This window comes from Rhea pennata, chromosome 2 (genome assembly GCF_028389875.1).
Source record: "Rhea pennata isolate bPtePen1 chromosome 2, bPtePen1.pri, whole genome shotgun sequence".
Lineage (NCBI taxonomy): Eukaryota > Metazoa > Chordata > Aves > Rheiformes > Rheidae > Rhea > Rhea pennata.
This window is the reverse complement of record NC_084664.1, coordinates 138,986,623-139,013,274: the sequence shown is the minus strand read 5'-3', so window position 1 is coordinate 139,013,274 and position 26,652 is coordinate 138,986,623. Positions and strand designations below refer to the sequence as shown.

General features: G+C 39.7%; 1 protein-coding gene across 1 annotated transcript in view; it reads right to left on the bottom strand.

The window, feature by feature from the left end:
• Window positions 1-26,652, bottom strand: part of SNX31 (sorting nexin 31) — a 38,854-nt gene that overhangs the window by 2,406 nt on the left and 9,796 nt on the right. The window contains exons 5-13 of the mRNA XM_062568551.1: window positions 12,149-12,259; window positions 8,719-8,809; window positions 6,915-7,002; window positions 5,732-5,801; window positions 5,140-5,232; window positions 4,271-4,474; window positions 3,703-3,798; window positions 2,407-2,484; window positions 1,295-1,354 (exon numbers count right to left, since the gene is read on the bottom strand). Coding sequence (XP_062424535.1) covers window positions 1,295-1,354; window positions 2,407-2,484; window positions 3,703-3,798; window positions 4,271-4,474; window positions 5,140-5,232; window positions 5,732-5,801; window positions 6,915-7,002; window positions 8,719-8,809; window positions 12,149-12,259 — 891 coding nt within the window. The remainder of the gene's footprint in view (window positions 1-1,294; window positions 1,355-2,406; window positions 2,485-3,702; window positions 3,799-4,270; window positions 4,475-5,139; window positions 5,233-5,731; window positions 5,802-6,914; window positions 7,003-8,718; window positions 8,810-12,148; window positions 12,260-26,652) is intronic.

Here is a 26,652-nt window from a genome sequence, read left to right as displayed (position 1 = left end):
AGTAGGAGGCATAGTATGCCATACTAGCACCATTTACAGCAGCAGCAGCATAGCTTGACTTTTTTAAAATAAACAACTATGTTCTAGTTACCAGCTCTAATTTTCTTTCACTGAGTTTGATCTCAACAGCTGGACATCGCTCCAGGAAGACACAGCTGACTAGCTGAGGGGTTGTATATTTTTCCTATCCGAAGCCTCTCTCCTCACAAAAATTCAGAGGGAGCATTCAGAGTACATCTTGCTTCTAACCAAGTATTTTAAAGTATATTTAAATCAGAATTGCCTCAAACCCAGAATGCCATACAACTTAGTCATTACTTCAGCTCCAGCATCTGAAGTTGTGTGCCAGTGAACCACATCCTTACTCAGTCTTCACAGGCACAACAAATTATTCCGAAAATGCCATCTCCTTTATTATCATTTGCAGATTATTTGCAAATACTGAAGAACCTAGAATCTAGTCTCCAAGAGTGGTGAGTACAGAGCACCTCAAAGAAAGCAGCAAGAAAATGTGCCACACAAGCTAGTCTATCTGCTTGTGAAAGAATAGTGATTGATTTTGTGCTGTTTAATTTCCTTTTAAAACTGTATCAATATCTTTTTTTTTTCCTGATTTCAAATTAGATTTTAGGTTTTCTTTTAAAAATGGCTCCCTTTGGCCAATCATACACTCTGACAAAATAATTTATTTTGTTTTATATTATTTCCTTTCCACTGATTTATTACCTCACATTGAACAAATGACTTAGAAAATTAACATTTTTAACATTAGACTATTCAGGAAGCATTAGCTATGAATGTTGATTACAGTCATTGCAACTTGAAATTAACTGTTACATGATAGGAGTGTATATGTGCAGGTATGTAACATGATCAATTTCCCAAATGGATGACTCCCAAATAAAAGTAAAGATGAACACAAACAATCCCAGCATGAATCCAAGCACAAGTCTGTAAACCGTAGGAACAGCTGCACGTGGATATTACAGACACATGATCTATGCACACCTTTTGGCTTTCTGTGAACTTCGTTGAGAATTTAATTCAGATATGTTTTTAAAAATTAAAGCAGACTATCACTAAACACAAAGCAAAATAATACTTTTATTCTGACATGTTTCTTGCTCTCTTTCTCCTCTCAGAATTCAACTTTAGCTCCATTTCCTACTCAAAGAGATTTCCACTAAATTTATTAGGAGTCTCTCTATTTGAAAAAAACAGAGATTGAGCTAAACAGCACTAATAAGCAAACACCACATATTCACATTTTAGAGAGCTTTTCTCACTTACTAACCTGTTTCTGTTGGATGCTTGGTTTCTTACTAATTTTTGTGGATTCAGGCATCTTGATTTCCTAATAGATTGAAAGATTTAACTTAGAATAAGCTTGACACACACACAAGTATTGGAACAAAATGTGTTGGGCAAATGAACTGGTGTTCAATGAAACCCACTATAAACAGCTTAGGAAATGAACTGGCATATTTGCCCCCCCCTTTTTTTAAAACAAGGCTGATCATAGTCAAAGTTACCCCAGCAGTATCAACAGCTGATTAATTAAATCCTGAATAATCTTCACAATTAAAGGTTTACTGTACTTCCATTACAAATAAAACTTAGGGGGCATCGAATCTTTCCAAAATTCAAATCAGTTTGTTTCCATGTAACTATTTTTAACTGCTTATAGTTTAAAGCTATGAAATTAGATGTTCATTGCCTCCCTGCTCACTGTAATGAGCATGGGTCCAGAAGCAAACCCGTCACTTCCCTCTCTCCTCCCTTTTAGGAGGTTTTGACGTAACAGCCATTCAAAGTCTTTAGATGTTACAGGTACATTAATAATAGTTGTTTCTTTTTTTTTTTTTTAAAATAACAAATACCTAAATATATACTCATTCTTAAACACAAAAGATAACATAAGTGTTTTAGCTACAAATCATATTTTTACTAACTCTTCTATTTAAAACAAGAAAGTATCACAGTAGGAATGTCACAGATCTCAAACTTGTCTAACACTGCAGCAGATGGGGCAAGCAAGTGAAGTGGAAAAAAAAAGAAAAAGACAGACAGATATGGATACAAACAGGCAACAGGCTACAGCAGAACATAAAAATTATTCCTTAAGTGTCTTTTATCATATACAGCAAGAATTAAAGTCCAAGAGGGAGAATGGAGAACATTACTAAAATAATGATGACAAGCCATCTCTAACATTCAGAATAAATACTGTTTCCAATAAAATTGAGCAAAGATACTTCCTAGTCAAGTAATTCTGTACTGAAGTGTTGGAACATGCAAGACCTTTTCCATCAATAGGACTTTTCCAAGCACATTTGAAAAAAGAAAAAAAAATAGTTTTGTTTCCTTTAAACAGCTATTTAGGCACCTAAATGCACACATGCTCACCATTTCTTGGTCTTCTTTGCTTGCCTTCATCATCTGTTCTGAAATCATTTTTTTCAAGCAGCTACTCAGCAGAAAGGCCTAAAAGGGATCCCAACATTCCAATTTCTTCTATTAACCAATACTCTGAACTTTTCCATTCCTCCCCCACCTGAAAGTTACAGTCCCTAACTACTGAGCTATTACTTTCCCAAATCAGTTAATTTTACTCTGCACTTAAAGTGCTTACAGTCCCTCTAAACTAGATCAAACCCTTGCTTCTTTTACACAGCAGCACAATTCCAGCCTTTGTCTCCTCCTCGCACCTCTGAGGAAAGTGGGACACTGGTCTACATCTAGCACAACTCTAATAGATTTCATAGGAGAATTAATGCTGAAGTAATTTTAGTTTTCTGCCTTCCCAACAGCACAGAAACTAGAAAGCTTCCTGCTTTCACTGATGGTATTGAATGTGGTGACTCATGTTTTCACAAAACTTAAGTGTGGCAGGAAACTAACACTTACTACAGAGTTATGAACTGCATCATCACCTTGGAATTCAGAAGTCATGTGTGAAAAAATAAGCATTTTGATTTTACTCGGAAAATCCTGTCTCTGTCTGTGGGACAGAGAAAAAAAGCAATTTGAGGACTTTTTTTCTTAAAAAAAAAAAAAAAAAAAAAAAAAAAAAAAAAAAAAAAAAAGAGGCTCAGTACCTAAATGGAGGCTGGAGCTCCCTTAGATATGGCAGAGCCTAGATTATTTGCTAGGCAGCATAACCACAGATGGCTGACTTTAATTCTTGGACACCTTTAGCTCTTTAAAGAGCTGCTAGAAAACAAAGGGAGGAATGGCACCCTATAAAACCCTATTTAAGTACTATTTATGTGCAAAGAGAATACTTGTTATCAAGGCACATACTTGCATCCTCCATTAACTTGTGTTTATATGGCATATATTTGAACAATAGGCTTTCTTGGGGAAGATAAAAGCCTTTGACCTAAGGCAAGTTTGACAGATTAATGATTTGGGATACTCACTGAGCCCAGTAAGTGAGTGGCACCTCCGTGCACTATGCCAAGTTTGCTGCTGAATACTAAGCATTTCTTTTGCCAGCATGGGGGAGCGGGTGGGAAGGGGGAAACCTGTCCCAGAAACTTAAATGCCTTTCCCATATCTCTAGGCTGACCTGCTGTACACATGGCATCTACACTGATACAAGAGATGGACTGATCACTTTTGATGAACAAATTCCAATCCCTGTGGCTATAAGATCATATATTACACACTGATCCCTTTCTAATGTGATTGAGAACGAACCTGTTTTGTGTAAAAAATTATCCACTGCCATTTATCTGAATCTCTGTACTCAAATCTGAGTTCCAGGGTCTCTTCTTCACCATCCTTTTCCGGACCCTGAAAAACAAAAGGAACCGAGGAAACAGCTGTGAACAGCATCAAGGTGTTCAGCCTTAAACCTGAATTAGTCAGTCAGGTTCATTTTATACAGTATATAAATAAAAATAGAGAAAAATCTGTATCAGAGTACTACTACTGAAGGGGAGCAAGCAGCAGTGAGGAAGGGGGAATCTTTGCAAGATAAAACTGGCTAAAGCAGTTCTTCCCCACAAAATGCTCTGCCAATTCCACCTTTAACACCAGGAGAGAGGAACAGGTAATGATAGACACAAAATGTCAGGAAAGGGAGCACAGCAGAATATGGCTGCAGGAATTTGTTTCAAGATAGGACTGGGGGGCTGGGGAATAATAGATAGGAGGTATTTAAGAGAAACACACCCCACACACACTCAAAATCTGCCACTGCCTGACAACCTCAGTTTTCATACAGAAAAAAAAAAATCAGATACAGAGTCAGTGAAATACTTACAAGAAAAGTGACTTGCCAACGTCTCAACCTGTTGATCTTAAAGCTGACCTCTTTGGTTTGTTTAGTAGGCAATTTTATGCAGCAGTTAATTTCATTATTGCCCACATAGATATCAGCTGAGCAACCTACTTCTGGGTAGTCGCAAATGCAAGGATCAAGTCGTATGTATCCATAGAACTGCATTTCTCGAACCAGCTCCAGGAACTGCATCAGAAAGACAGAACTAAAATGATTTACACTAAAGACAAGTGAGGGCTAGTGAATGGAAAAACGGGTTATAAAGTAAGTCTTTCAGATTCCTATTCCACTTTCTTATGGGAGAACAGAAATCCACTGCAAAATGTTAGTGCTCAACTCAGGGAATAAAGCTCCCAGTCCCAGTTTAGAAACCTGTTTCTCTTGTTTGTTTTTTTTTTTTTTTTTTTTTTTTTGCAATAGACATGGCAAACTGGATCTTCTGACAGACACATGAGCCATGAAGAGGGAAAGACAAAACTAATCTGCAGAAGATACTGAGGACAGAAGTCTCAGCAGCCTGAATTCCCATCTCATTTCCTAAACTGAATGTGAAACCTTGATGTCTGATCTTGGCAAATAGTGAATACTGGGATTTGCAGACAAACTTCCTGCCGTCCTTAGGTATCCAAGTCATTCTGTGTGATGTTTCAAAATGCTAGAAGAGGAGGCTCCTATCTCTGCTACCTGGTAACACAATAGTTAGCATCTGCCCAGGAGGTGGGAGACCTAGATTTCTAGCCCACTCCAGTCTGCAGAACCAAGCTGTATTTTTAAACAGTAACAACCTCAAGTACCATTGCTTCAAAATTAACTCCTCAATCTGCTTGTATTGTTTTAAAATTCTATTTTACCTTCACTTTGTTTGCAGTCTTTTGTAGAAATTCAAGCTCCTGTATTTCCCTCTCTGTTGGTTTAATCCAATTCCTCTCTATTTCCTGGATTGCCTTAAATGAAGTTTTTAAAATAGAAAAAAAAAAGTCAGTAAAAATTTATTTGCTTTTTCACACACCATCAACAAGACTGGCCTTGGGTTTTGGGACAGGTTCATTCTACTTTGCTCCTTCCTCCTGAATTAAGTTTCCAAAGCTAGTACAACCCAGCACACCTAGTTTAGAATTCAAATGCTGTCATCATTGATGAATACCTACAGAGAGATGAAAATATAATGGACAGATGTCTAAATCACTCCTTTTGTGCGATTCCCATGCACAAAACAAAGAAGAGTTAGTATCTCTAATAGATGAGTTTGCCCTCCCACAAATGTTCAACAGTAGCTATACCCGTCATTTTGAGAAGTGCAACAAGGCAGTGTTAAAAAGAACCCATTTATGACCATGTTTAATACTAATGTAATCTACCCCAAACATTTCAAGAACTTGTATAAAATAAGAAATTAACATGGGAAAGTTAACTTTTAAAATTCTGAAGATCTTTCAGTTTTACCTGCATATATAACAAATTCATTGAAGCTCTACAATCCATCAGCAATGCATCAAGAGAAGGATCCATATACCTACCAGGGAGAAAAAGGTACTAACATATGAAGATGTAATTCTAAATATAGCCCTTTGACACATCAGCCAAATATGATGGGATCATATCACTCAGAAATATCTGCTTACTTACTAGATAAACAGTTTTACCCTTGAAGTGTGCAATATAGTGTGCACATTGTAGCAGTACAGACATAAACTGAAGTTATATTAACCTCTTCACTTTCACTTTGGTTAAAGTTGTTGGTACCCAACAATTACAATTTAAAACTGTAACATTTCTCTGTTTTTTCCTTCTTTGCCCAAACAATTCAGGTCTTATCTACACAGAAGGCCTATCAGGTCACCTACTGCCACAATGTGGTGCTGATGTACAAGACCTAGCCTTGAGCCAGCTAACTCTACTACCAACAGCACAACTGTTCACTGCACAATCAGCAAGACTGTGGGACTAATGTAGACCACAATAGGCCAGGAAAAAACAAAAACAAAAAAAACAGCCAGCAAGTTTTTAGCCTAGGCGAACTGACCTGGGGGCCTCATGTCTACCCACAGAGTTCTATCAACACAAATAAAGAGGAGCCAGAGATGGGACAAATGAAAGGGGAACAAAGCTTTGCTCTTTAAGCCTGCTCACTCACCAGAAGAAACGCCCAGGCTACAGCCTCAAGCTTTTTATGTATTAATATATAGAAATGAGAACTTTGGATAGAGATGGATTACTTTTGATCTAAACTGAGCTGCGTCTTGTAACTCAGAACCCCAAATTTGCTTTTATAAATTTTAAAATACAGTAAAAATGCTACATTCCCATTTGTGGCCACGACATTACACAGATACAAAAGTTAAAGTCAAGCACCCACAAAAACACCTCTCTCTAGAGATTCCAAAAGAGAGAGAGACTAAAGAGCCGAATGCAGTGAAGAGCACTTCAGAAATAGTACAATGATAAAATTAATATGCAGGGCCACAGAAATCAGTCAATTCCAAAAACAAATTGGCCTCAAAGAACAACAGTCAAGTTACTAAGGCTGAAGGCTTTGTATCCAAGTTATTCAAGGGACTTCTTTCCCTGACATAGTTTATAGCAGTTGTTATGCATCTTACTAGTCCCTTTTAAGCGTCTTGCTCACCACTTCCTGATTCCAAGCTTACAGTGCAACTGCTTCATGCTCTGAAGACTCACATAAGGAAGTTCAAATTCTGCCACTTTTTTCACCACTGGGAAAAGAAGAAAATGAAATATTTGGTGAAATCTAGTGAAATAGGCCAGCTAGTATTTTATTTCAGTTGGTGATGGATTAAAGTGCTGATTAGCAGTGTGCTTTTGGAGAGAAAAAACAACTTCACAAAAATGAATTCCTGAGTAAAGCAAGGTGACAGGTTATCTTCCTCACTTCTCTGAAAGTTTAAATTTCAGTAGCTCTTTTACTTACATAATTTCTCTACCTCCTTAGAGAATGCTCTTATAGAATATCCTTCTCTCAAAACACAGCTTAACAAGATGGATGTTTCTGCCTTCAAAAGAATTGTGGCCACAAAATTCCAAGATCAGTACCTTTCTTGAACAAAACACTACACAAGAACACTGTAAGTAATATGTAGAATTAAAAGCATGCTACTTCAGAGGTAACTTTTAAAAAAAATATATGTCTAAAGGCCTAACCCTGTAAGTATTTATTTCTGAGCCAAAACCCCAATTCAGCAGAACACTATCATGTGCTTTATTTTAAGCACGTGAGCACTTCAATATTTTTTGGCAGTGGACTGTGGGTTACATTTTGACTTGATGTGTTTGTGAGGAGTATCAAGATACACAGGAATGTAATAGATTTCAATATAATTGGATATACAGGAAAATAAAATAAATTTTCAATACAAGGCAAAGAGAAATTTTTCTATGACTGTCATAAAATGCCATATAAAATGTTGCATCCAAAGACACCTGTGACATAGTAACAGCCAGGGAGGCTGTGGACTCAGCAGTACCTTTCACAGCCAGAGAGAGGGAGGGAGAAATTATAAATAAAATAAGCAAAAATAGTAAGGTTTCTACCCTGCTGAGAAAGTCAGAGTTTATTAGTGGACTTTCAGTACCTCTTCATATTGAAAAAGTTCAGAAGATGACCATTAGCATCTTTATGCCAATAAGGAGACTGAAAAAAGCTAAATGACTTGTCAAGGTCACATGGAGAAGCTACGATGCCCAGTTTCACTCAAATCAATGGCTAAACTGGTATTCACTTCCCTGCAGGAGAGAGATCTGGCCCCAGCCTATCCTAATCCCAGGCCAAGCTCTAGCCTCATCCACACATTTGTCCATACAGAAAACAGAACATAGGTAAACCAGTGAGGGCAAAAAAGCCTCCTTACATTTAATGACTCTAAAGAAACCCACACTCTGGATTTACAGCTTGCTTGGTGCCATCATTGTGGTTAAACTTCTAAGTTTCTATCACTCAAGAAAGGAAACATGTCAGGACATAAAGGAAAGCAAGCCACAAACATTTTTTATAAACTTAACAAAAGAGTTTCCTGCCCCATTGTTAAACTCAGTATGAGATCTGTAGAATTAAAAACAGGCCTTTTTTTTTCCTCTTCCATCTGATTAAATGCCTATACAGAAGATCCACCCTACAGTTCCCATATGGAAAAGTTGCTATGTATTTTGTAAACAGAGACACATTATATCCTCCCGTGAAAGTCTCACCCCTGCACCATACCAATCTGTTGTCAAACCGTGCTCCCACCACCACTTCTCCCCAGCAAGGAGCAGCTGAGCCACACAGGGGAATGATGTGAGGGGGTTTAATCTGACAGAATGGGTCTTTTAGCCTAAGCAGGTTCATGCAAGCTCTGTTCATAGATCCCAGATTCAATCACCATGGCCTACAAAAATCCAAGGGAGGGCTAAATTAAGCACTCTGTACAGCTTACCAGAGAGAGCTCCATCACTGTGATCTTGAATAAAAAATAGGGTAAAATATCCTATTAGTTCTCTTGATAGCCCCATCTTGTATGATGCAACCTTTAAAAACAGAGAAAGTCAGCTATCCATTAGCATGAATAAGGAAGAGGCACGTTCAATACCTATTAATGCGACTTAATTGTTTTTACACCATTCCCTTATGCCCTACTTAATTGCCCATTTAAAAACAAATATAACCGTTCCCATATTGCAGCATTTGCATTTGTGAGGAATTTAATAAGTCACAAAGGAACATAAACATTTAATAAAATAGAAAATGTTTTCTACTCTGCCATGAATTTAAATATACTACAGTGCAAGGCATCTGACATGTAACCTCCCAATCTTACTGAATCTTCAAACCCTGTTGTACAGTAAGCACGTCTGCCCTTAGCTAATAACATTGCTTACTAGCACAAAACAAATCCTGTAAAAATAAATATTTGTCCACCTTCCAAGCTGAAAGAATCTTTACACTTCAAGAATGTGTGAGGCCTACCCCTTTAGTGAAAGCTCCAGTCTTGCTTGTTGAGTTCTTCTATACTGTGCGAAGGCTTCTATCAAGAGCCTATTTAAGCTCTATTGAGTTTTCATTATTGCCAGTGCATAAGAAAGAAAATCTTACCCAGCTTGACATCTGAACTTTTTTTTTTCTTTTCCCTTTAAAGCTTCCTATGGCCCAATTACATCTTTTTTGAAAGAGGGTAAAAATAGCATCAACAGAAAATGCAGAAGTGATCCACAGGACCAGCTGCATAACAGGATAACGGGGACAGAGAAAACAGGCAGAGGTGAACATGGAACAGCTGGATCAGATTGCAGCAACTGTCTTACTCTGTTTCCAGTCTTGAAAATCAGAGTGTAAGTTAAAGCAGCCACAGCCTAAAAGAGCACAGTGGCATCAGAGCATTCTCAAATTCTGCAGTGATCATAAATTACTGAGCTGGCTCAGGAAATCTGTCTGGCAACCATAGAAAAATTTCCATCCCTGAAAACACCCCTGTCACAATTCATCTGGCAGGCTGCACAACTTGATAGAAGAATCACACTTTGGTTGCAGAAGATGGCCTTTCCTTTCTCCGAACATGAAATGGAAGTACTGGTTTTCGGTCTCCTTCTATAAGTTGCCAACACTAAAAACATTTCCAGCCCAGTATCATAGTGAAAGCATTGTAAACTCACTTGTCTTCACAGACCACACAACTAAGTTCAAAGGGAGACGAGTTCCCCCCCGCTTTTTTTTTTTTTTTGCATGGAAAATGTAGACAACTAGCTAAGTATAGTTTGAGAAGAACTAAGTTAAAATAAGCACATCTTTGAAGTTTTCCTCATATTTGTTAATATCAGGACTGTCATCTGAGAGGGCAACAGAGCACAAAAATCACTTGCCTCACAGTCAGCTCAGACACCAGGTATAAAGTGAAGAAAGTTTTAGAAATCCAAACACAAAGACGAAAAATGAAATTAACATCACCATCTTCCTTTCTGTATGCCTCTGTGCTAAAAAATCCCTGCAAATTACTTTCTAATTAGCCAAGTTTCAAAATGTTATAGGTACTAAAATGTTAGTAGCATAATACTAAGTACACCAGATGGCATTTCCCAGGAATGTCAAGCACGTAAATCAGATTCAGTAAGATTTTGACTTATTTTATTTGTTGGATCAAAGAAAAGCCTGTTATACATTGGCCTGAAAGTCAGGATGTTAGGAAATGACAGTCTAAAAGTCTACCCGCACTGCAAAAGAATAGCAAATAAAGCAGCATACTTGCAGTGTGGAAAACTAAACCTGGAAGTCCTAGCTCATCTTTAAGACTATTAGAGAAGAAATAGTGTCTGCAGTATTTCAAATCTGTAGTAATTTCTTTGAAGTGCTTGTAAACTTTAAAAATCTATGAATGTTACAAACAAAGTAACACAAAATGCCAGTCTCTGGCTTGGAGATGACCTTGACCCACCACAGAACTAAGACTATAAGAACCAATGCTGGTCTTAGACAATGTACATCCTAAGGGAAAATAAGAAGTAGGGCCCAAATTATTAATGTCCTTTCAAAGTATATTAGCAAATCCTTCCCTTCCTCAGGAGTCCGAGGCAAATCTCCTGTCTAAAACATCTCCTTACTTCTGCCTTGGAAGCACTTGCCTCTCTCTCCCCAAATCAGAATTCCTACTTCCCTGCCACCCCCAAGCCCTTTTCTCCTTCAACCTATTGCACCCAGCTGTCAGCCTCCGTAAGTATCTTGTTGCAGGGTCTAAAGCGAGCTCTGAGACTTACCTTCCCCTGGAAAAACTGGTCCTGGCATTGCCTCAGGTGTGCAAACTCCACGGCAGACAAACAGCTGCCTTCACTGAGCAGCAGGTTACCCTACGTTATCCAAGCCATGGTAACTGTGACACACAGTGTGAAGTCTGTGGACGGACTAACACACAGCTTGATGGAGGAAAATGAGTATTCTTTCAGCTTGCTTGTACCTACAGCCAGCTGAGAACTATCTCCAAATTTAGACTGTAAAGGTACAACACAAATATATTACACAGATTTCTGAATGGTGAGCAGAAATTTCAGATTCTTATGAAGATGACAAGTACCAGTCTGAAAGATGTGTGCTTTTCTTGTTACTGCTGTTAAAATTAGGAAAGAGGAATAACCAAGAAAGTGGCTTTAGCCTTGCTGTGTACACACGCACACCCACTCCCCTCTGCTTCTCTTTCCCAGGGATGGGGAAAGAATCAGCTGGAAGTTTCAAACACAAGATAGCCAGTTGTGTAAATTACATTTGCTTGCTAGTGCTTTCAGAATTTAGCTACTAATTGTTTAGTATATGTATTACAACAGCAGTCACAGACATTCCAGAGCCACACTGCTCAAATTGTGCTGGTATTACAAAGAAATTCCCACGACTTCACAGTAAGCATCAGGGCACACAAAACACGTAAAGGAGGAGCATGCAGAAAAACAAGATATATCAGCCACACAATGAGTTTTAACAATAGCGCATCGGTTCATTAAGCCAAGACTAGGTTAACATTTTTGGCTACAGTATTCAAGCAATTTCACTAAAACAAAGGGGTTTTATTTTGAGGATGTGTCCCCAAAAGGAAAAATATGTATTTTCTATCATAAACAAAGGAAACCTGAACTGGATAGCCAAAAAGCCATAGGAGTTCAGAGTGCATGACATTAGGAAGAGAGAAAATTACAAACATAAAAACAAAGAAATTCATCTGCAAAATCAGCAATCCTCTCAATGCCCCCCAAAACTCTCAAGAAACAGAGAAGATATTCTTGTGTTTACTTCAAATACAGTTTTGCCCTTTCTTTACTGAAACAATCTCAATTTTTGCCCACTTCTTGCAAATGCGAAATTTAAAACAAAGTCCTGTTTAGAACCATTACCTCTAATATTCTTTCTGCAGTGTCTGAGGTCTGGATATCAAGTGTAATATTGCTGCCATCAGCAAGGTAAACATCCAAAGAAGCTCTCTGGGTTTCGATCTTAAACGTATCCTGTAGGTAGAAAAAGAAAGCTTTTATTGCTTCCCATATTACTGGAGTTCTTCTGAAGGTGCTGATGCTCCATTTCCCTATTTATCCCACTAAAATAAACAGTCAAAAGCCACTACAGTTAAAGCTTGCACATGACAAAAACAACATACAGGACAGCAACTGTGAAGATACTGCAGACTTAGAGGAGAATCACTCAGATTTTAAGCTGAGCATGAGCTACCTAGTTTAAGTATGTGCAGGAACAACACAGTTACTATGCTAGGAAGCAGTAACTCCAAGAAGTGGTGGGTGGATAAACAGCTGAATGTGAATATTCAAAGCCACAATCTTGCCAAAAAGAAAAAAGCATCTCTGTATGTATAAATAGAGCAGTCTCAAGACAGAACAATGAGGCTGTGTTATTTTAATACTTACAGCAGAACAACTGCTACTGGAATATCATCCAGTGCTAGCACCCGAGCTTCAAGAAAAATACTGCAAAATGAGAGGAAGTTCAGCAAAGAAACCCAATTTAGGTCATGAGAAAACAAGCCTCACAATAAAAGACCCAGCGAACTTTATTTATTATCTGTGCATAATAAAGGGGGGATTCGCAGTCTAGAAAACAAAAATACAGAACCAGATCCAGCCATGTAAGCTCACGACAGACACAGACTAGAAGTAAGGCACACAGTTCTAACAGTGAAGTAGCACACAGCAATGGGGTGTTCTCTGCTGAGTTTATATCAACCCAGGTGAATGTTTCCATAAAAGATTTTCCTTAGCTCAAACTCAGAGAGCCCCATGTCTTGCTGTGCATGAGAAGCCAACCCACTTGTTGCTAGAGGAGGGATACTAGTTTTTGAATTCCTTTAGGGACACATCTGGATGAGATGGTGAAAAACTCTTCCTGATGACTGCCCCATATCAGGATGGCAATGGACCTTCTAACATTTTTATTAACTAAGGAGAGGTATTCCCCTTGAGAATCAAAGTGGAGGGAAATAACTGTAATCTCACATGCTGCATGCAACATTAATTTTTTTTTTTTTTTAATCTACCTTTGTTGGCCTTTTGGAGAATATGGAAAACCCCCTAGGAGCCCTTAGGTTTCACAAGTATTCTTGGTATCTTGCTGCAGGGTCTTTGGATGCCTGGGTAGCTGGAGGCCTCTGCCACCTCTCCTGACTGCTGCAATGCCAGCAGGGGGGCTGGCATTTATGCTGCATGCTCCATTAGCTCCTTCGGGTGTCCTGAGAACATGTCAGGATGTACAACACCAGTGAACTAACTCAATTCATAGACTCATCACACTTTTGGGTCAGAAAAACCTTATTATCCAGGTAACCTGGCTTAGTTAAGACTGATTTCAAGAAAAGAGCAGATGCAAATAAAATTATTTTTTTCCTATAATACATGAACATTAAGAACATATTGACAAAAGTTTGCAGAAAGACATTTGAGGGGAAAAAAGAACTCTTCAGGTTAAGAAAAAAAATGCTTACACTGCAGCCTTTCTTATTTAAAGAGACTTTTTGCAGATTTTCCTGACACCCAGTATTTCACCTAGCTACATGTCTACACATCTGGTCGCAGGGATTAGAGAGAATCTCTTCTGTGGATTACATTAGCCAATGTCTTGTCTGAAGTCCTTCTGACGATCCACACGGATTTAATCTTTATCCTAGAACTTAATTTTCTTCTTATCCAGGAGATATGTCTGGTCATTACTCTTAATTAAAATAAGCGCTGCTTTGCTTCTGTGGGGATACAAACATCTCTTATATCAGGAGTCATCCCCTGTGCTTAACTGACGATCTACTCCTTTCCTCAAATGGAAAGGAGCAGACACTTCCTCAGGTGCCTTTGGTGCATGTATTTCACATGAAACGTCATTTTGCATGTGATAAAAATGTGAAACACAAGCTTGTGATGTGAACATTAAAGAGACATGCAACTCATTATTAGCTCTCAGTTAAGAGCACAGGTCAACACACAATAATGCTGGTGTGATAGTGTCAACCTCTTTCCTTCAGGGCATGTTGCAGAGGAGCAATTTAATCCTGTTTGGAGCCAGGTAGAGCAGAGACCTGCAGTGTGACCCACATGCTCTCAACAACTGTCTGAGGCTATTCTCACCCCGCTTCTGAGCGTTCCCCAGGCAAAGGACACAGAGGACATCTATTTCTGCAAGATCCTTGCCACTGCTCCTGCAGCTCTCTTGGGCTCAGTACAGGCCTGTAGTGCCGAGCCATGGGCACAAGAGTGCCCATATCACTTCGTGTCTCCTTACCCTTCTGCCCCTTGGAGAGAGGCAGTCACTCCTCCCTGCATCCTGCCTTTTTGCCACATCACTGCTCCACAATTCACAAGAAAAAGCATAAGTCAAACTTTCAGCTACTTCCAAGCTGGTTTTGAGCTCTGCCAGGACACCACATAACGCATTAGTGGGCAGATTAATTTGAAGATCTACAAGAAAGGACGTATCAGAAAATAAAACTCAATCCCAGTTAGAATAACCGTATTACGTACCACTCTGTTTACTACTTTGGCTAGTGGTTTCCACAGTCTCCACATAAAAACTGCTTTAATTTCATTTGATTCTAACCAACAAATATGCAAAGCTTCATTTCATGGTCTTGAGGACAAATTCCCTGCTTTCTTATCTCTTACTTCTGATGATAAATATTTTCTTAATATGGCTATGGCATAGCGCGCGCACACAAAAAAATTGTCTTATACTGTTGAGTTTAGGGATTCTCCCTACCCTTCCCTTCATCACATACTTTTACCACAGAAGGTTCCTCATATGGAGTTTTTTAAACACCCTTATTCAGTGTTATAAATACTTATGTTTAGATTTTTGTCGTCTAAGTACTGTTCAGACATTAAAAAAATTGCTTGCATACAAAAGGAAGATATACAGCAGTCCGTAGGCAGGAGATGGTGCTAAGTGAAGACAGACAACTAAATAAATGTTCTTAAAACAATATAAGACAATCTAGAGTAAGTTTAATCCAAATGTAAGGGGAAGAGTGTTTATCAGCATTAGCAACAATCCTTTTAGAGAGTGCCTATGGCAATTACTGCCATTTCCAAAATGGACACAATATTTTTGAAAGAAGTTTGCAGCATTGAATTGGAAAGTATCAGACTCCTTTCCAAGTTGCTATTTTAGTTCTGAAAGAAGCAGCATAGTCATTGCCTCATCTACTCAAAGCCGAAGCAGTAACATTTTTTTAAAAATATTGTATTTTGGCAACTATATGTGCCCAGTAGTACTCTCTACATTTCCTACATTTTTGATCCTGAAACCCAGGGAACACATCACATAATTAGAATTTGATATTTTTTGCATTCCTTCAGATTACTTATTTGAATCTTCCCTTAATGCTTTCATCATTACCTGTAGTAAAATCTTTTGAAACCTCTACAGCTGCTGCCTCCTTCCCCTTGCCTGCCCCAGCAGTTTGAAGTATGGCTCAATTATTAATATAAGAATATAGAATAACAAGATGTTAGGCAGAGCTGGTCAGTATTTTTCTTGCTTCTTGGTTTTGATGGAAAGAACGCTTTTTGCAAAAAATAATAATCTTCCCCATGGGGGGAAAAAGAATTTTTTTCTCTCTCTGGTTTTGCATTGGGAAACTGAAATGATTTGTTGTAGATGAAGTCAACACTAATTCAAACCTTCTGCAATGTCTCAAGGGATGCGCTGCTCATCTAGGAAGCATGGTCCATAAAAGGAGAAGGACAAGAATGAATGCTCCCAGTTACGCTTTCTTGAAAAAAAAAAAAAAACAGCAGGTCAGTAGACTGAACTGCATCTTTGCATTGAAAGAAAAATAGACATTTTTGAATTCAAATTCCTCAGAACTTTCTAAGCCTGAAACCTTCCCCTAGCACACAACAAAAGCTTGAAAGTACAGAGGCTTCCCACATGAAATTCAGATTTCTGGCCAGTGGTACTTTTGAAACAGAAGTTCATAAATAAGAATCCCAGGCTGGGTCGCTAGGTAAGAAGTAACATTTTTAGAGTCATGCTGAAATCAGAGACTCTCAGCCTGACTACCATCTGTGTACATACACATCAAACATCTGTGAATTACTGCTAGCAGGTATAGGGGAATATATTACATGCATAAACTCCTCCGCTGTGTGCACGGAGGGCAGCACTGAAATAGCTGTGCAAGTGCCCAGGGAAGCCAAGGTTGCAGAGTCAGAGCTCTGGGCTCTGTTCTGAGACACTGCAGCCAGTGGCTGGAACAGCTTTGATTCCCAGTAATATCTGCAGGTTCCTGGGCTATGCTTTACCTACGCTTGCAATAACATACACACCACAACTCTTTCCATGGTGTTCACTCCTGGGCCTCCTATTTGCTCCTAGAAAAGAGAACAGTGTTACATGTCAGCCCTTTGATAAAGGATCACAGAGGAATCCTGTTTTGTCTGTCACCAGGCATTGCTTGACTCTGCTCAAGTATTCAGAAGTTTTCTATCTACTCTTTCAGTGACACCTGAATCCTTCTGCATGTGACAAAGACTGCTGTTTATCAGCAACAGACTGAAAAGGGTCAGCCTCCAGATTCACTCCAGATTCTGCTGTCTTATAACTTTATTTATAAATGCATCATGACTGACTGCCCTCACAGCTGTATCCCAAATATACCACATTACTCTATGGATGCACAATACACAGAGACTGGCTGTGAATATAAATTACATTCAAAGGTATTTATGCATCAAAATTACGCTGACAGGGAAGTACGTACCAGCTCACACTCTTTCTCCTGATGGAAAAGGGCATGAGACAACACAACTTTAACAGTCTCATCTGGGCAATGACCTCTTGCAAAAACTAAGCCATTTGTCATACAGGCTTGGAATAGCAGGTAGGTACGGCATCTGCTTCTCCAGTGTGGTGACTGGCCATATAGCTTGGAGGGGCATGGAGCATGGGTCAGGTTGTTACCATCTGCTGCATGGTAACGTTGGTAAATATTTCAATGATGCTTGTTTTACGTAAGGCATCCGTTGTGCCAAACTGCTTCCCCGTGTGTCAGGAGACTGCTGACACCTGACAACTCCTCCTATGAGATTAGTTTGCTGGGAAAACAGTCAGGGCAGGCCTGCTCTAAGGAGCCAACAGCAACAGCCTCTGCAACAGGTAAATGTGATGCTGAGCAAAAACACGGGCTTGAAAAGCAGAGTTAGCCTCTGTGGGCTTATCTCCCCTTGAAAAGTTCACCCTGTTAGATACCATCACAGGGAACATAGCAGGTTGGTGCAATGCTGAGTGCGGGTAAGGCTGAGTTACCTTCAATGCGGCATTAGGCAAGTGCAGTAAGGCCATAATCCACGCACAGCACTCCCCAACCAGGGTCCTGGTCTTGGCACATCCTTCACAACTCCATTTGGAAGCAAAACATAGGACAATAACCAAGAAGGCCTTAAGTTCGGATTGATTTTTTTTCTTTCTATTTTAATCAGCAATATATACACAAGTCTCCAGCTAAAAGCTGAAATTCTGCTGGTTTTAGGACAAACAGAGAAAAAGCAGCATCTGCAGGCATTAGCAGACTACCCAAGAGGCCAGCTTTACCTTTTCTCATTATTAAAGAAAGCAAGTGAAAGTGAAAAGTTAGTGAAAGTGAAAAGTTAGTAGCAGAATTTAAAAATCAGTCTAACAATCTCATTCACCTATGGATGCTGTGAAAAACCCTGCAAATAGTTAACAAGACTCAAGGACAAGGGAGAGAGGATATCATAAAAAACTACTGCAGAGGACAATCAGCTCCAGCTGAATAACCTTGATGAAACCACAACACTTTGAAGAATGTGAGGGGTAGACAAGACAAAAACAGCAGAATAACCCAGAATAACCTTAGGTTCATTAAGGCTTACTAACATATTAAACTACACACCCTTACGTGAATAATGAGATGGAAATGACATGATAATGATGTTACCACCTTCTTCTCCGCTTCCTATGCTAATTAGCAGCAATGTTAAAGCGCAAGCGCAGAGCAAATACGTGATGTGATGAAATTGTAACCAATAGAAAAACTTGCATGAAGTACTCCCTGAAAAGCATGTATAAATAAAGAACGAGAAGGGGAGAAGGTGTGCTAGCTTTGTGGACCTACCACCTAGCACCCATCTCTGCGCAGAACTGAAATAAACAAATATCTCGACCCTGTGTGTCTGTTGGGTGCTTGCACACTGGGTGACAGAACCCAGCTTTGGGACAACAACTTGGCAACCCAGATGGGACACACCATAAGGCCTTGCCCAGATCATCTTGCCGTTCCCGACAGCGGATCAGATCGGATTGAGCTCCAGCGCACACCGACCTATTGATCGGGGACTCCTCCGACCTCCCTCTGAAGTCGGGACGACAAGAGACTCAAAGGTGCAACACCCACCAGAGATATTTGTGCCAGGGTGAAAGGGGGGGATGAATCTTTGGATTGGTGAGTATAGAATTTACTTACAAGTTTATTTATTTCTGTGGAAGATTAATTTGCACATAGATGCTTGGCAAGGGTTGCCTTAATTGAGCAGGGGGGTCAGGGTTGAGTGCACATACAGGGATTACTGGTACACGTAAAAGCGGCTGGTATTTCTAGGTAATTGACATGGGATCAAGCCAATCCACGATTCCTCCCTGTAGCCCTCTGGGGTGTATTTTGAATCATTGGGATATCTTTGGAGGAGATCCGATGATGAAAGAAAAAATGAAAAGATATCGTAATCAATGGTGGCCAATGTATAAGTTGGAATGTGATGAGCAGTGGCCAGAAAATGGGACCTTGAACTATAATACTATATTGCAATTAATGCTGTTTTGCTGCCGAGAGGGGAAGTGGGATGAGGTACCCTACGTGGAGGCTTTTATGTCACTGCGTAGGAAACCAGAAATCCAAAAGAAATGTAAACTTGTAAATGAAGAGGAATCTGTAGTGGTTGCAGTAGAAAAGAAGGAAGAGAACAGATGTTGTGCTAACAGGAGAATTCTGACTGGAGAGGAACAGGATGATGTACAATTACTGACGATGCTCCCCTCTTGTGCAAATAATTCCACGTCAGTTGAGGAACTGGCCCCTCTGCTAGAAAACAAAGATTCCAGCCCTATTTCTAGCCGAACTAGGAGACAGAAACAACCTGCTATACAGTCTCCTCTGAGGCAGACAGCGCGACTGGATGGGCTACTGGTATTTGTTCCTTTTACGACCTCAGATTTATTAAATTGGAAGCAGTCTATTCGATCATATAGGGAAAATCCTGAGAAGCTGCATCAACTTTTGGAGACTATTATGATAACTCACAATCCTAATTGGGGAGATGTGCAGGTGCTATTAAATACTTACCTGACAGGAGAAGAAAAGAGGCTGGCAATTGATAAGGCAAAAGAAGAGGGTGAGAAAAGGGACAGAAAGGGGGATCCCTGAGGTCTACTTACCCACCAGAAGGGACCCAGAGTGGGATCCAAATAGGAGCAGGGGCAGGGAGCTCTTGAGGCAGTATCAACAGTTAATTCTATATGGGGTTCGACATGGGGTTCCAAAACCAAAGAATGTGTCAAAGTTGTATGAAGTAAGGCAGGGGCCTGAGGAAAATCCCTTGGCCTTTTATGAAAGATCATGCGAAGTAGCCAAAAAAGGGACAGACTGGGATCCAAACGAGGAAGCGAATCAAAGACTGTTCAGTATGTTCTTCATTGGCCACTCAGCTCAGGATATTAGAAAGAAGCTACAGAAGGTAGATGGCGCTGGGGGAATGTCTATTTCACAGCTGATAGAAATAGCATATAAGGTATATAATAATCGAGATGAAAAGAGAAAAAGAGAAACACTAAACCAAATGAAACTACAGGCCTCTCTCTGGGCAGCAGCCCTTCGGGGAGTTGAATTCCAAGGTAGGGGCAGGGGAAGAGGTAACAGAGGAGGAAGAGGTGGAAGGGGAGGGAGGCCGGGAGGAGGCCTCTCTAGGCCCCCTTTGGGTGCAAACCAATGCGCAATTTGTAGACAGAAAGGACACTGGAAAAATGAATGTCCAAACCAAAGAAGGATAATAAAGTCACAAAGCCTAGAAAACATCTACCTAATTATGTTAGAGGAGTCAAATATAGAATGAAGGGGACCATGGGAGAAAAATCAGAATTTCCTCAGCTGATCCCCTGGTTCCAGTAAGACTGGGGAATCAAACTATAGATTTTTTATTAGATAGTAGAGCCACTCATTCAGTGATAACTAGTTGTAAAGGACCCTTAAGTAAGACTACTACCACTATTGTTGGGACTACGGGAAGGAAAATTTTGAGGCCATTTTTGCAAGCAGTGGAGTGTATGATTGGAGGTACTAAATTGACTCATGAGTTTCTCTGTATGCCAGAGTGTCCCCTCCCTTTATTAGGATGGGATTTACTATGCAAATTGAATGTGGAGATAACCTTTCCGAGAATGCCGTGCAGTTCCACATCCCTCCAGAATCTGCATGGAGGGCGCAAACCTACTTTTGATGGAATCAGCTTCGGAGGAAAACAGTGCAAGTATCCCACAAAGTATATTGCATGCAGTGACTCCCCCGGTCTGGGCCTCAATGAAGCCAGGTAAAGTGAAAAACGCGACCCCAGGCAAAACAGAGCTACAACCAGGGGCAAAGCCAGTTAGGGTGAATTAGTACCCTATCAAGCTAGAAGCATGTAGAGAATTGGAAGCCCGAATTAATACCTTCTTGCAACATGGCTTGCTTAGAGAGTGTTGATCTGAGTTCAACACATCAATCCTGCTGGTAAGGAAACCGCATTCCCAAGAATATTGCCTAGTCCAGGACCCAAGGACAATAGACCAGATAACAAAAGATATACATCCAACCATGCCAAACCCATATACTCTTTTAGCCTCAGTACCTGAGACTAACAGTTGTTTTACGGTGCTACATTTAAAAGATGTTTTTTTTCTGTATTCCCATAGAAGAACAAAGCCAGACAATTTTCATCTTTGAATGGTAAAGTCCCACTTGGAGAAGAAAGGAGCAATTATGCTGGATGGTTCTTCCTCAAGAATTCAAGAACAGTCCTACCCTGTTTGGTGAGATCTTGGCCAAAGAACTAGCCCAATGGCAGGAAGGTAATAAAAATGCCACTCTTTTACAGTATGTGGATGACATTTTAATTGGAGATGACTCAGAGCAAATATGTCTAGAAGTGACAGTAAGTCTATTAAATTTTTTGGGACTTGCCAGGTATCGTGTTTCAAAGAAAAAGGCTCAGATTGCAAAGAAGGAAGCCCAATATCTTGGTTTTAAAATATCAAAGGGACAACGTGCCCTAGGAGCAGAAAGAAAAGAGGCTATACGCTGAATTGCAGTACCCAGCATGAAAAGACAGCTGAGGGGATTTTAGGAATGGCAGGATTTTGCTGTATACGGATTTCTAATTTTGGGCTGATAACCAAATCTTTACATGCAGCCCTAAAGAGTCCAGGAGAATGGATAGAGTGGACCCTGGAATGCTGTGCTGGTTTTGATTAAATGAAAAAGAAATTGATGTAAGCTCCAGCACTAGGACTCCCAGATATTGCCAAACCCTTTCCCATTGTATGTGCATGAGCGGCAGCAGGTGGCCTCAGGAGTAATGACCCAAATGCTTGGGAGCTGGAAGAGACCAGTGGCATAATTTTCTAAATAATTGGCCAAGTAAGTAAAGGATGGCCAACCTTTTTCCAGACTGTAGCAGCCACTGTCTTATTAATACAAGAGGCCAGCAAATTGACCCTGCGGCAGCCCTTAACAGTTTTCGTACCCCAGACTATCAGCGATTTTAAATCAAAAGGGGGCATCATTGGATTTCCCAGAGCAAACTGGTAAAATACCATGCTGTATTAGTGAAACAAGGAGATATTACCTTAAAGGTAGTATCGACCCTAAACTCTGCTACTTTGCTGCCTGGTGAAGAGCAAAAAGAGTTACAACATGACTGCTTGGCCACTATACAGCAAGTATATTCCAGCCAACCTGATTTAAAGAATGAACCCTTGCAGAGCCCAAATGTAGAGCTATATACAGACAGTAGCAGCAGCTTTGTACAGAATGGAGAAAGAAGGGCTGGATATGCAGTAGTGACTCAATGGAAGGAAGCAGAAGCTAAACCATTGCCACAAAACACCTCAGCACAAAAGGCTGAAATTATTGCCCTTATGCAAGCCCTTGAAATCAGAAAGGGCCAGAGAGTAAATATATATACTGACTCAAAGTTTGCCTTTGGAGTAGTTCACACTCGTGGAGCAATTTTGAAAGAACACGGGCTTTTAAATCCTCAAGGAAGCAATGTAAAGTATGGACAAGAGATATTAAGATTATTACAGGCAATAATGTAACCCAAAGAAGTAGCTATAATGCATTGCAAAGCCCACCAGAAAGGAAACAGTGAAGTGGCACAAGGAAACAGGAGAGCAGATATGGCAGCCAAAAGAGTAGCATTAGCAGGTGATTGGAGCTTTAATACCCAGCAGGATACAAATGAGACCTCCTGAATATTCAAAGAAAATCAATTGGCAGAAAGGTCAAGATGTACAAAAAATACTGACGGGTGGTGCGTCACCTCAAATGGACAAGTTTTAACTGCTGCCAAAAGTGATAGAAGTGCTCCTAAAGAGACTGCATGGAGAAACTCACACGGGAGCAGATGCTATGATAAGCAGTCTAAAAAGATACACTGTAGGACCAAAGATGCAATCAAATGCTGACCTTACTGTAAAGAGATGCCCCACCTGTTGTGCAAATAACCCCAAAATTCAGAAGAAAACACCTATGCAAGAAGTAAGAAAAGCATTAACCTCAGGAGAACACTGGCAGATAGATTTCTCTGAATTACCTAAATGTGGTGGGTTTAAATATTTACTTGTTTTGGTAGACACATTTTCTGGTTGGCCAGAAGCTTTCCCGTGCTCCACCAATTGCACAAAAGTAGTAATTAAGATTTTAGTAAAAGAAATAACCCCTTGATTTGGGATTCTTGAAGGTGTATCCTCAGATAATGGACCTCATTTTATCTCAGAGATAGTTCAAGGAACATCAGAATTTTTACAGATGAAATGGGAATTACACACTCTATGGAGACCTCAGTCTAGTGGTAAGGAAGAAAGAATGAACCAAACTTTTAAAAGGCACATTTTGAAACTGTGACAGGAAACCCCTCTTAAACAGATATATGTATTACCAATGGCCTTGATGAGAATAAGAATAACCCCAAGAATAAAAAAAGGGGGTAAACACTTTTGAAATACTTTATACGAAACTATCCTATTAATGAAATAGGGGGACAAAGTGATCAAATGCATGTAAGAAGGAAAGAAATGCTGAGAGAGTATTTATTGTCTTTGTCCCGGGTACTAACATCTTTACATAGGTACCTTAATCAACGTACCCCCCTTCCATTGGGCTCCCTGTGCATGACTTCAAGCCTGGGGATGTTGTTTATATTCGAACGTGGAAAGAAGAACCACTAAGAGAAAAGCGGAAAGGACCTTACCTGGTGCTTCTGACAACTCATGCTGCTGTGAAGGTGGAGGGACTAAGTTCCTGGACCCCCTATTCCTGAATAAAGAAGGCACCTTTGAATGACTTGTGGACTGCCACACCCACAGGGCCTCTCAAGATAAGAATACAGAAGTTCCAAAATTAATGAATTGTTCTTGAGAATTTGAACTCTTACATTGAATTAGACTGCTCTCAGGGGTTATTGGTGTTATTTTGTATTCTGATACTATTATTATAAATAATAACAGGACTGATTTATAAGAATATTGATTTATTTAATCCTTGTTATGAAGTTAATAAGATGGAAAATGAGGACACTTAATATTATTATGTATGCCCATTGTTACAATTAACCTGATTTTGCAGCATATACAGGCCATTGGAAAAATCCATAATATGACTCAGATTACTGCTTGCTTGCCTACTCCAAAATCTGCCAGATCACCCATGCCATGGGGAATACTTACAACTAACTTAACATCCATATGGGAGCATATGTGTAAAAGTAGGTCTAATAATACAGTAACATGGTATAATAAGGAAGGGAAATATTACTTGAAGTGGACATAGAAAAATAAAACAACTGATAACTATAACATAACTAAACCCCAAATCCCATGGACAAAGGAAATTATATATAGACCACTAGGAGACCAATGTACTAACACTCCACGGGGTCATCAGATACCTTTAGTTTGGACAACTCCACAAGCAGGCAACCAGGAATACAGGCAGCTAATGGTGTATCATTTGGGAAGGAATAGAAGGAAGACCAGAAGATCCTTTACCAGTAGATCTAATATATCTCAATTTTAATAAATTTTGAATCAAATCCAATTATTCAAGAGAAAATTGGAACTGTACTAAGATCTACAATTGTAACAGTTCAGACCCAGAAATACAAAGATTACTTCCAATAGCCCAAGTCTTGAGGTTGGCTTGTATATGTAGGAATTATACTACTCCTATAAATGATATTTGGTCTCATTTGACAAATAATGACACTTGGGCATCTATAGACTATACTGAAGTAACAATTTCAGCTTTGGGGCATACCGTTTGGATTAGTAGTGAAGGGAAATGGACAACACACCTCCCCATTGCAGGTAAAAGCCAATACTGGACCTCCAGACTATTAACATTATGTCCCCTATGGAGAAAAGCACCTCTAGCAACTAGCCTATGGGGAAGAACGAAACAAGACACAGATCAGTGGCAATACCCTAGTACCGGGACAACCACTGGTTGGCTTTTAGAGTCCATTTTTGTACCCCAGGCAGTTTCTTTTGAGAACAGGCTCATTTTACATAATCTTACTTTACAGATGGATGCTTTGGCAGATGTCACCAGACTGGGGATGCAAGAGGTAAACTTGCGACTACAGGCAACTTCAAAAATGGCACTGCAAAATAGATTAGCTTTGAATTTACTTTTGCTGCATGAACACGGGGTATGTGGATATCTTGATCTCAAAAATGATAGTTGTATACATATTCCCAACACAACAAAAATTTGGATGAACAACAGAACAGAATGAGGCAGATAGCAAAAAACAGTAGGGATTTGAGAGGTAGTACGAAAAGTGAATGGATAAACAAAATCTTACACAGCCTAGGAATTCTGGTAACTTGATGGATACAAAGTCTGCTAAAAATTAATTATGATAGTGATGATTACTTCATTTTGTATCCTATTTGGATGTCTTAAAAACATGCTCGTACAGTCTTTGACATTTAGCACCCATCAAGTGATGTTTGTCAACTCTAAGCCATCTTCAGGAAATGGAATAGGATAAAAGGTTATAGAAAGTTGTAAGTCCATTCAATAGAAATTGAAGCAATGGGAACAACTGAAGTTGTTTAAATGAGACTTGCTAGATAAGTGATATTATCAAGTCTCAAAGGGGGGAACTGTTGGAGCAACGCTGTGAAAACCCTGCAAATAGTTAACAAGACTCAAGGACAAGGGAGAGAGGATATCATAAAAAACTACTGCAGAGGACAATCAGCTCCAGCTGAATAACCTTGAATTTGAAGACAGAGAGGTAGGTAAAAAAAAAAAAAAAAAAAAAAAAAAAAAAAAACAGCAGAATAACCTTAGGTTCATTAAGGCTTACTAACATATTAAACTACACACCCTTACGTGAATAATGAGATGGAAGTGACATGATAATGATGTTACCACCTTCTTCTCCGCTTCCTATGCTAATTAGCAGCAATGTTAAAGCGCAAGCGCAGAGCAAATATGCGATGTAATGAAATTGTAACCAATAGAAAAACTTGCATGAAGTACTCCCTGAAAAGCATGTATAAATAAAGAACGAGAAGGGGAGAAGGTGTGCTAGCTTTGTGGACCTACCACCTAGCACCCATCTCTGCGCAGAACTGAAATAAACAAATATCTCGACCCTGCGTGTCTGTTGGGTGCTTGCACACCGGGTGACAGAACCCAGCTTTGGGACAACCCCATCTTACTCTATTAAAACTGAAACATTATTATAAAAGCTGTGCAAGTTTGACTTGCAGACAGATCTGTTCTCAGTAAATAGCTGTAGCAGCCTAAGAGTCTGACTACCACCTATTCATCTGTGCTGGCAAGATGATACCGGAGGCTTCCTGCACTCCTCCCACATCAGCTGGCAGGTTGCCTGTACAAGCATCCACTAATCTGGCCAGGTAGCCAAGACTGAGTGGTTGAAGCTAGTCTACTTTATTGATGGAAAGGGAGCACACTATTTCATCATAAATTTTGTGGTATCTTGCTTTTGAATCATGTATTAATCATCCCTTTTGTGGTGTAACACAAAACAGAGCAAGTTTAAGGGGAATGGCCTAGTCCTGTTTCACTCCTGAACGTTGCATCAAGCACTTAAGT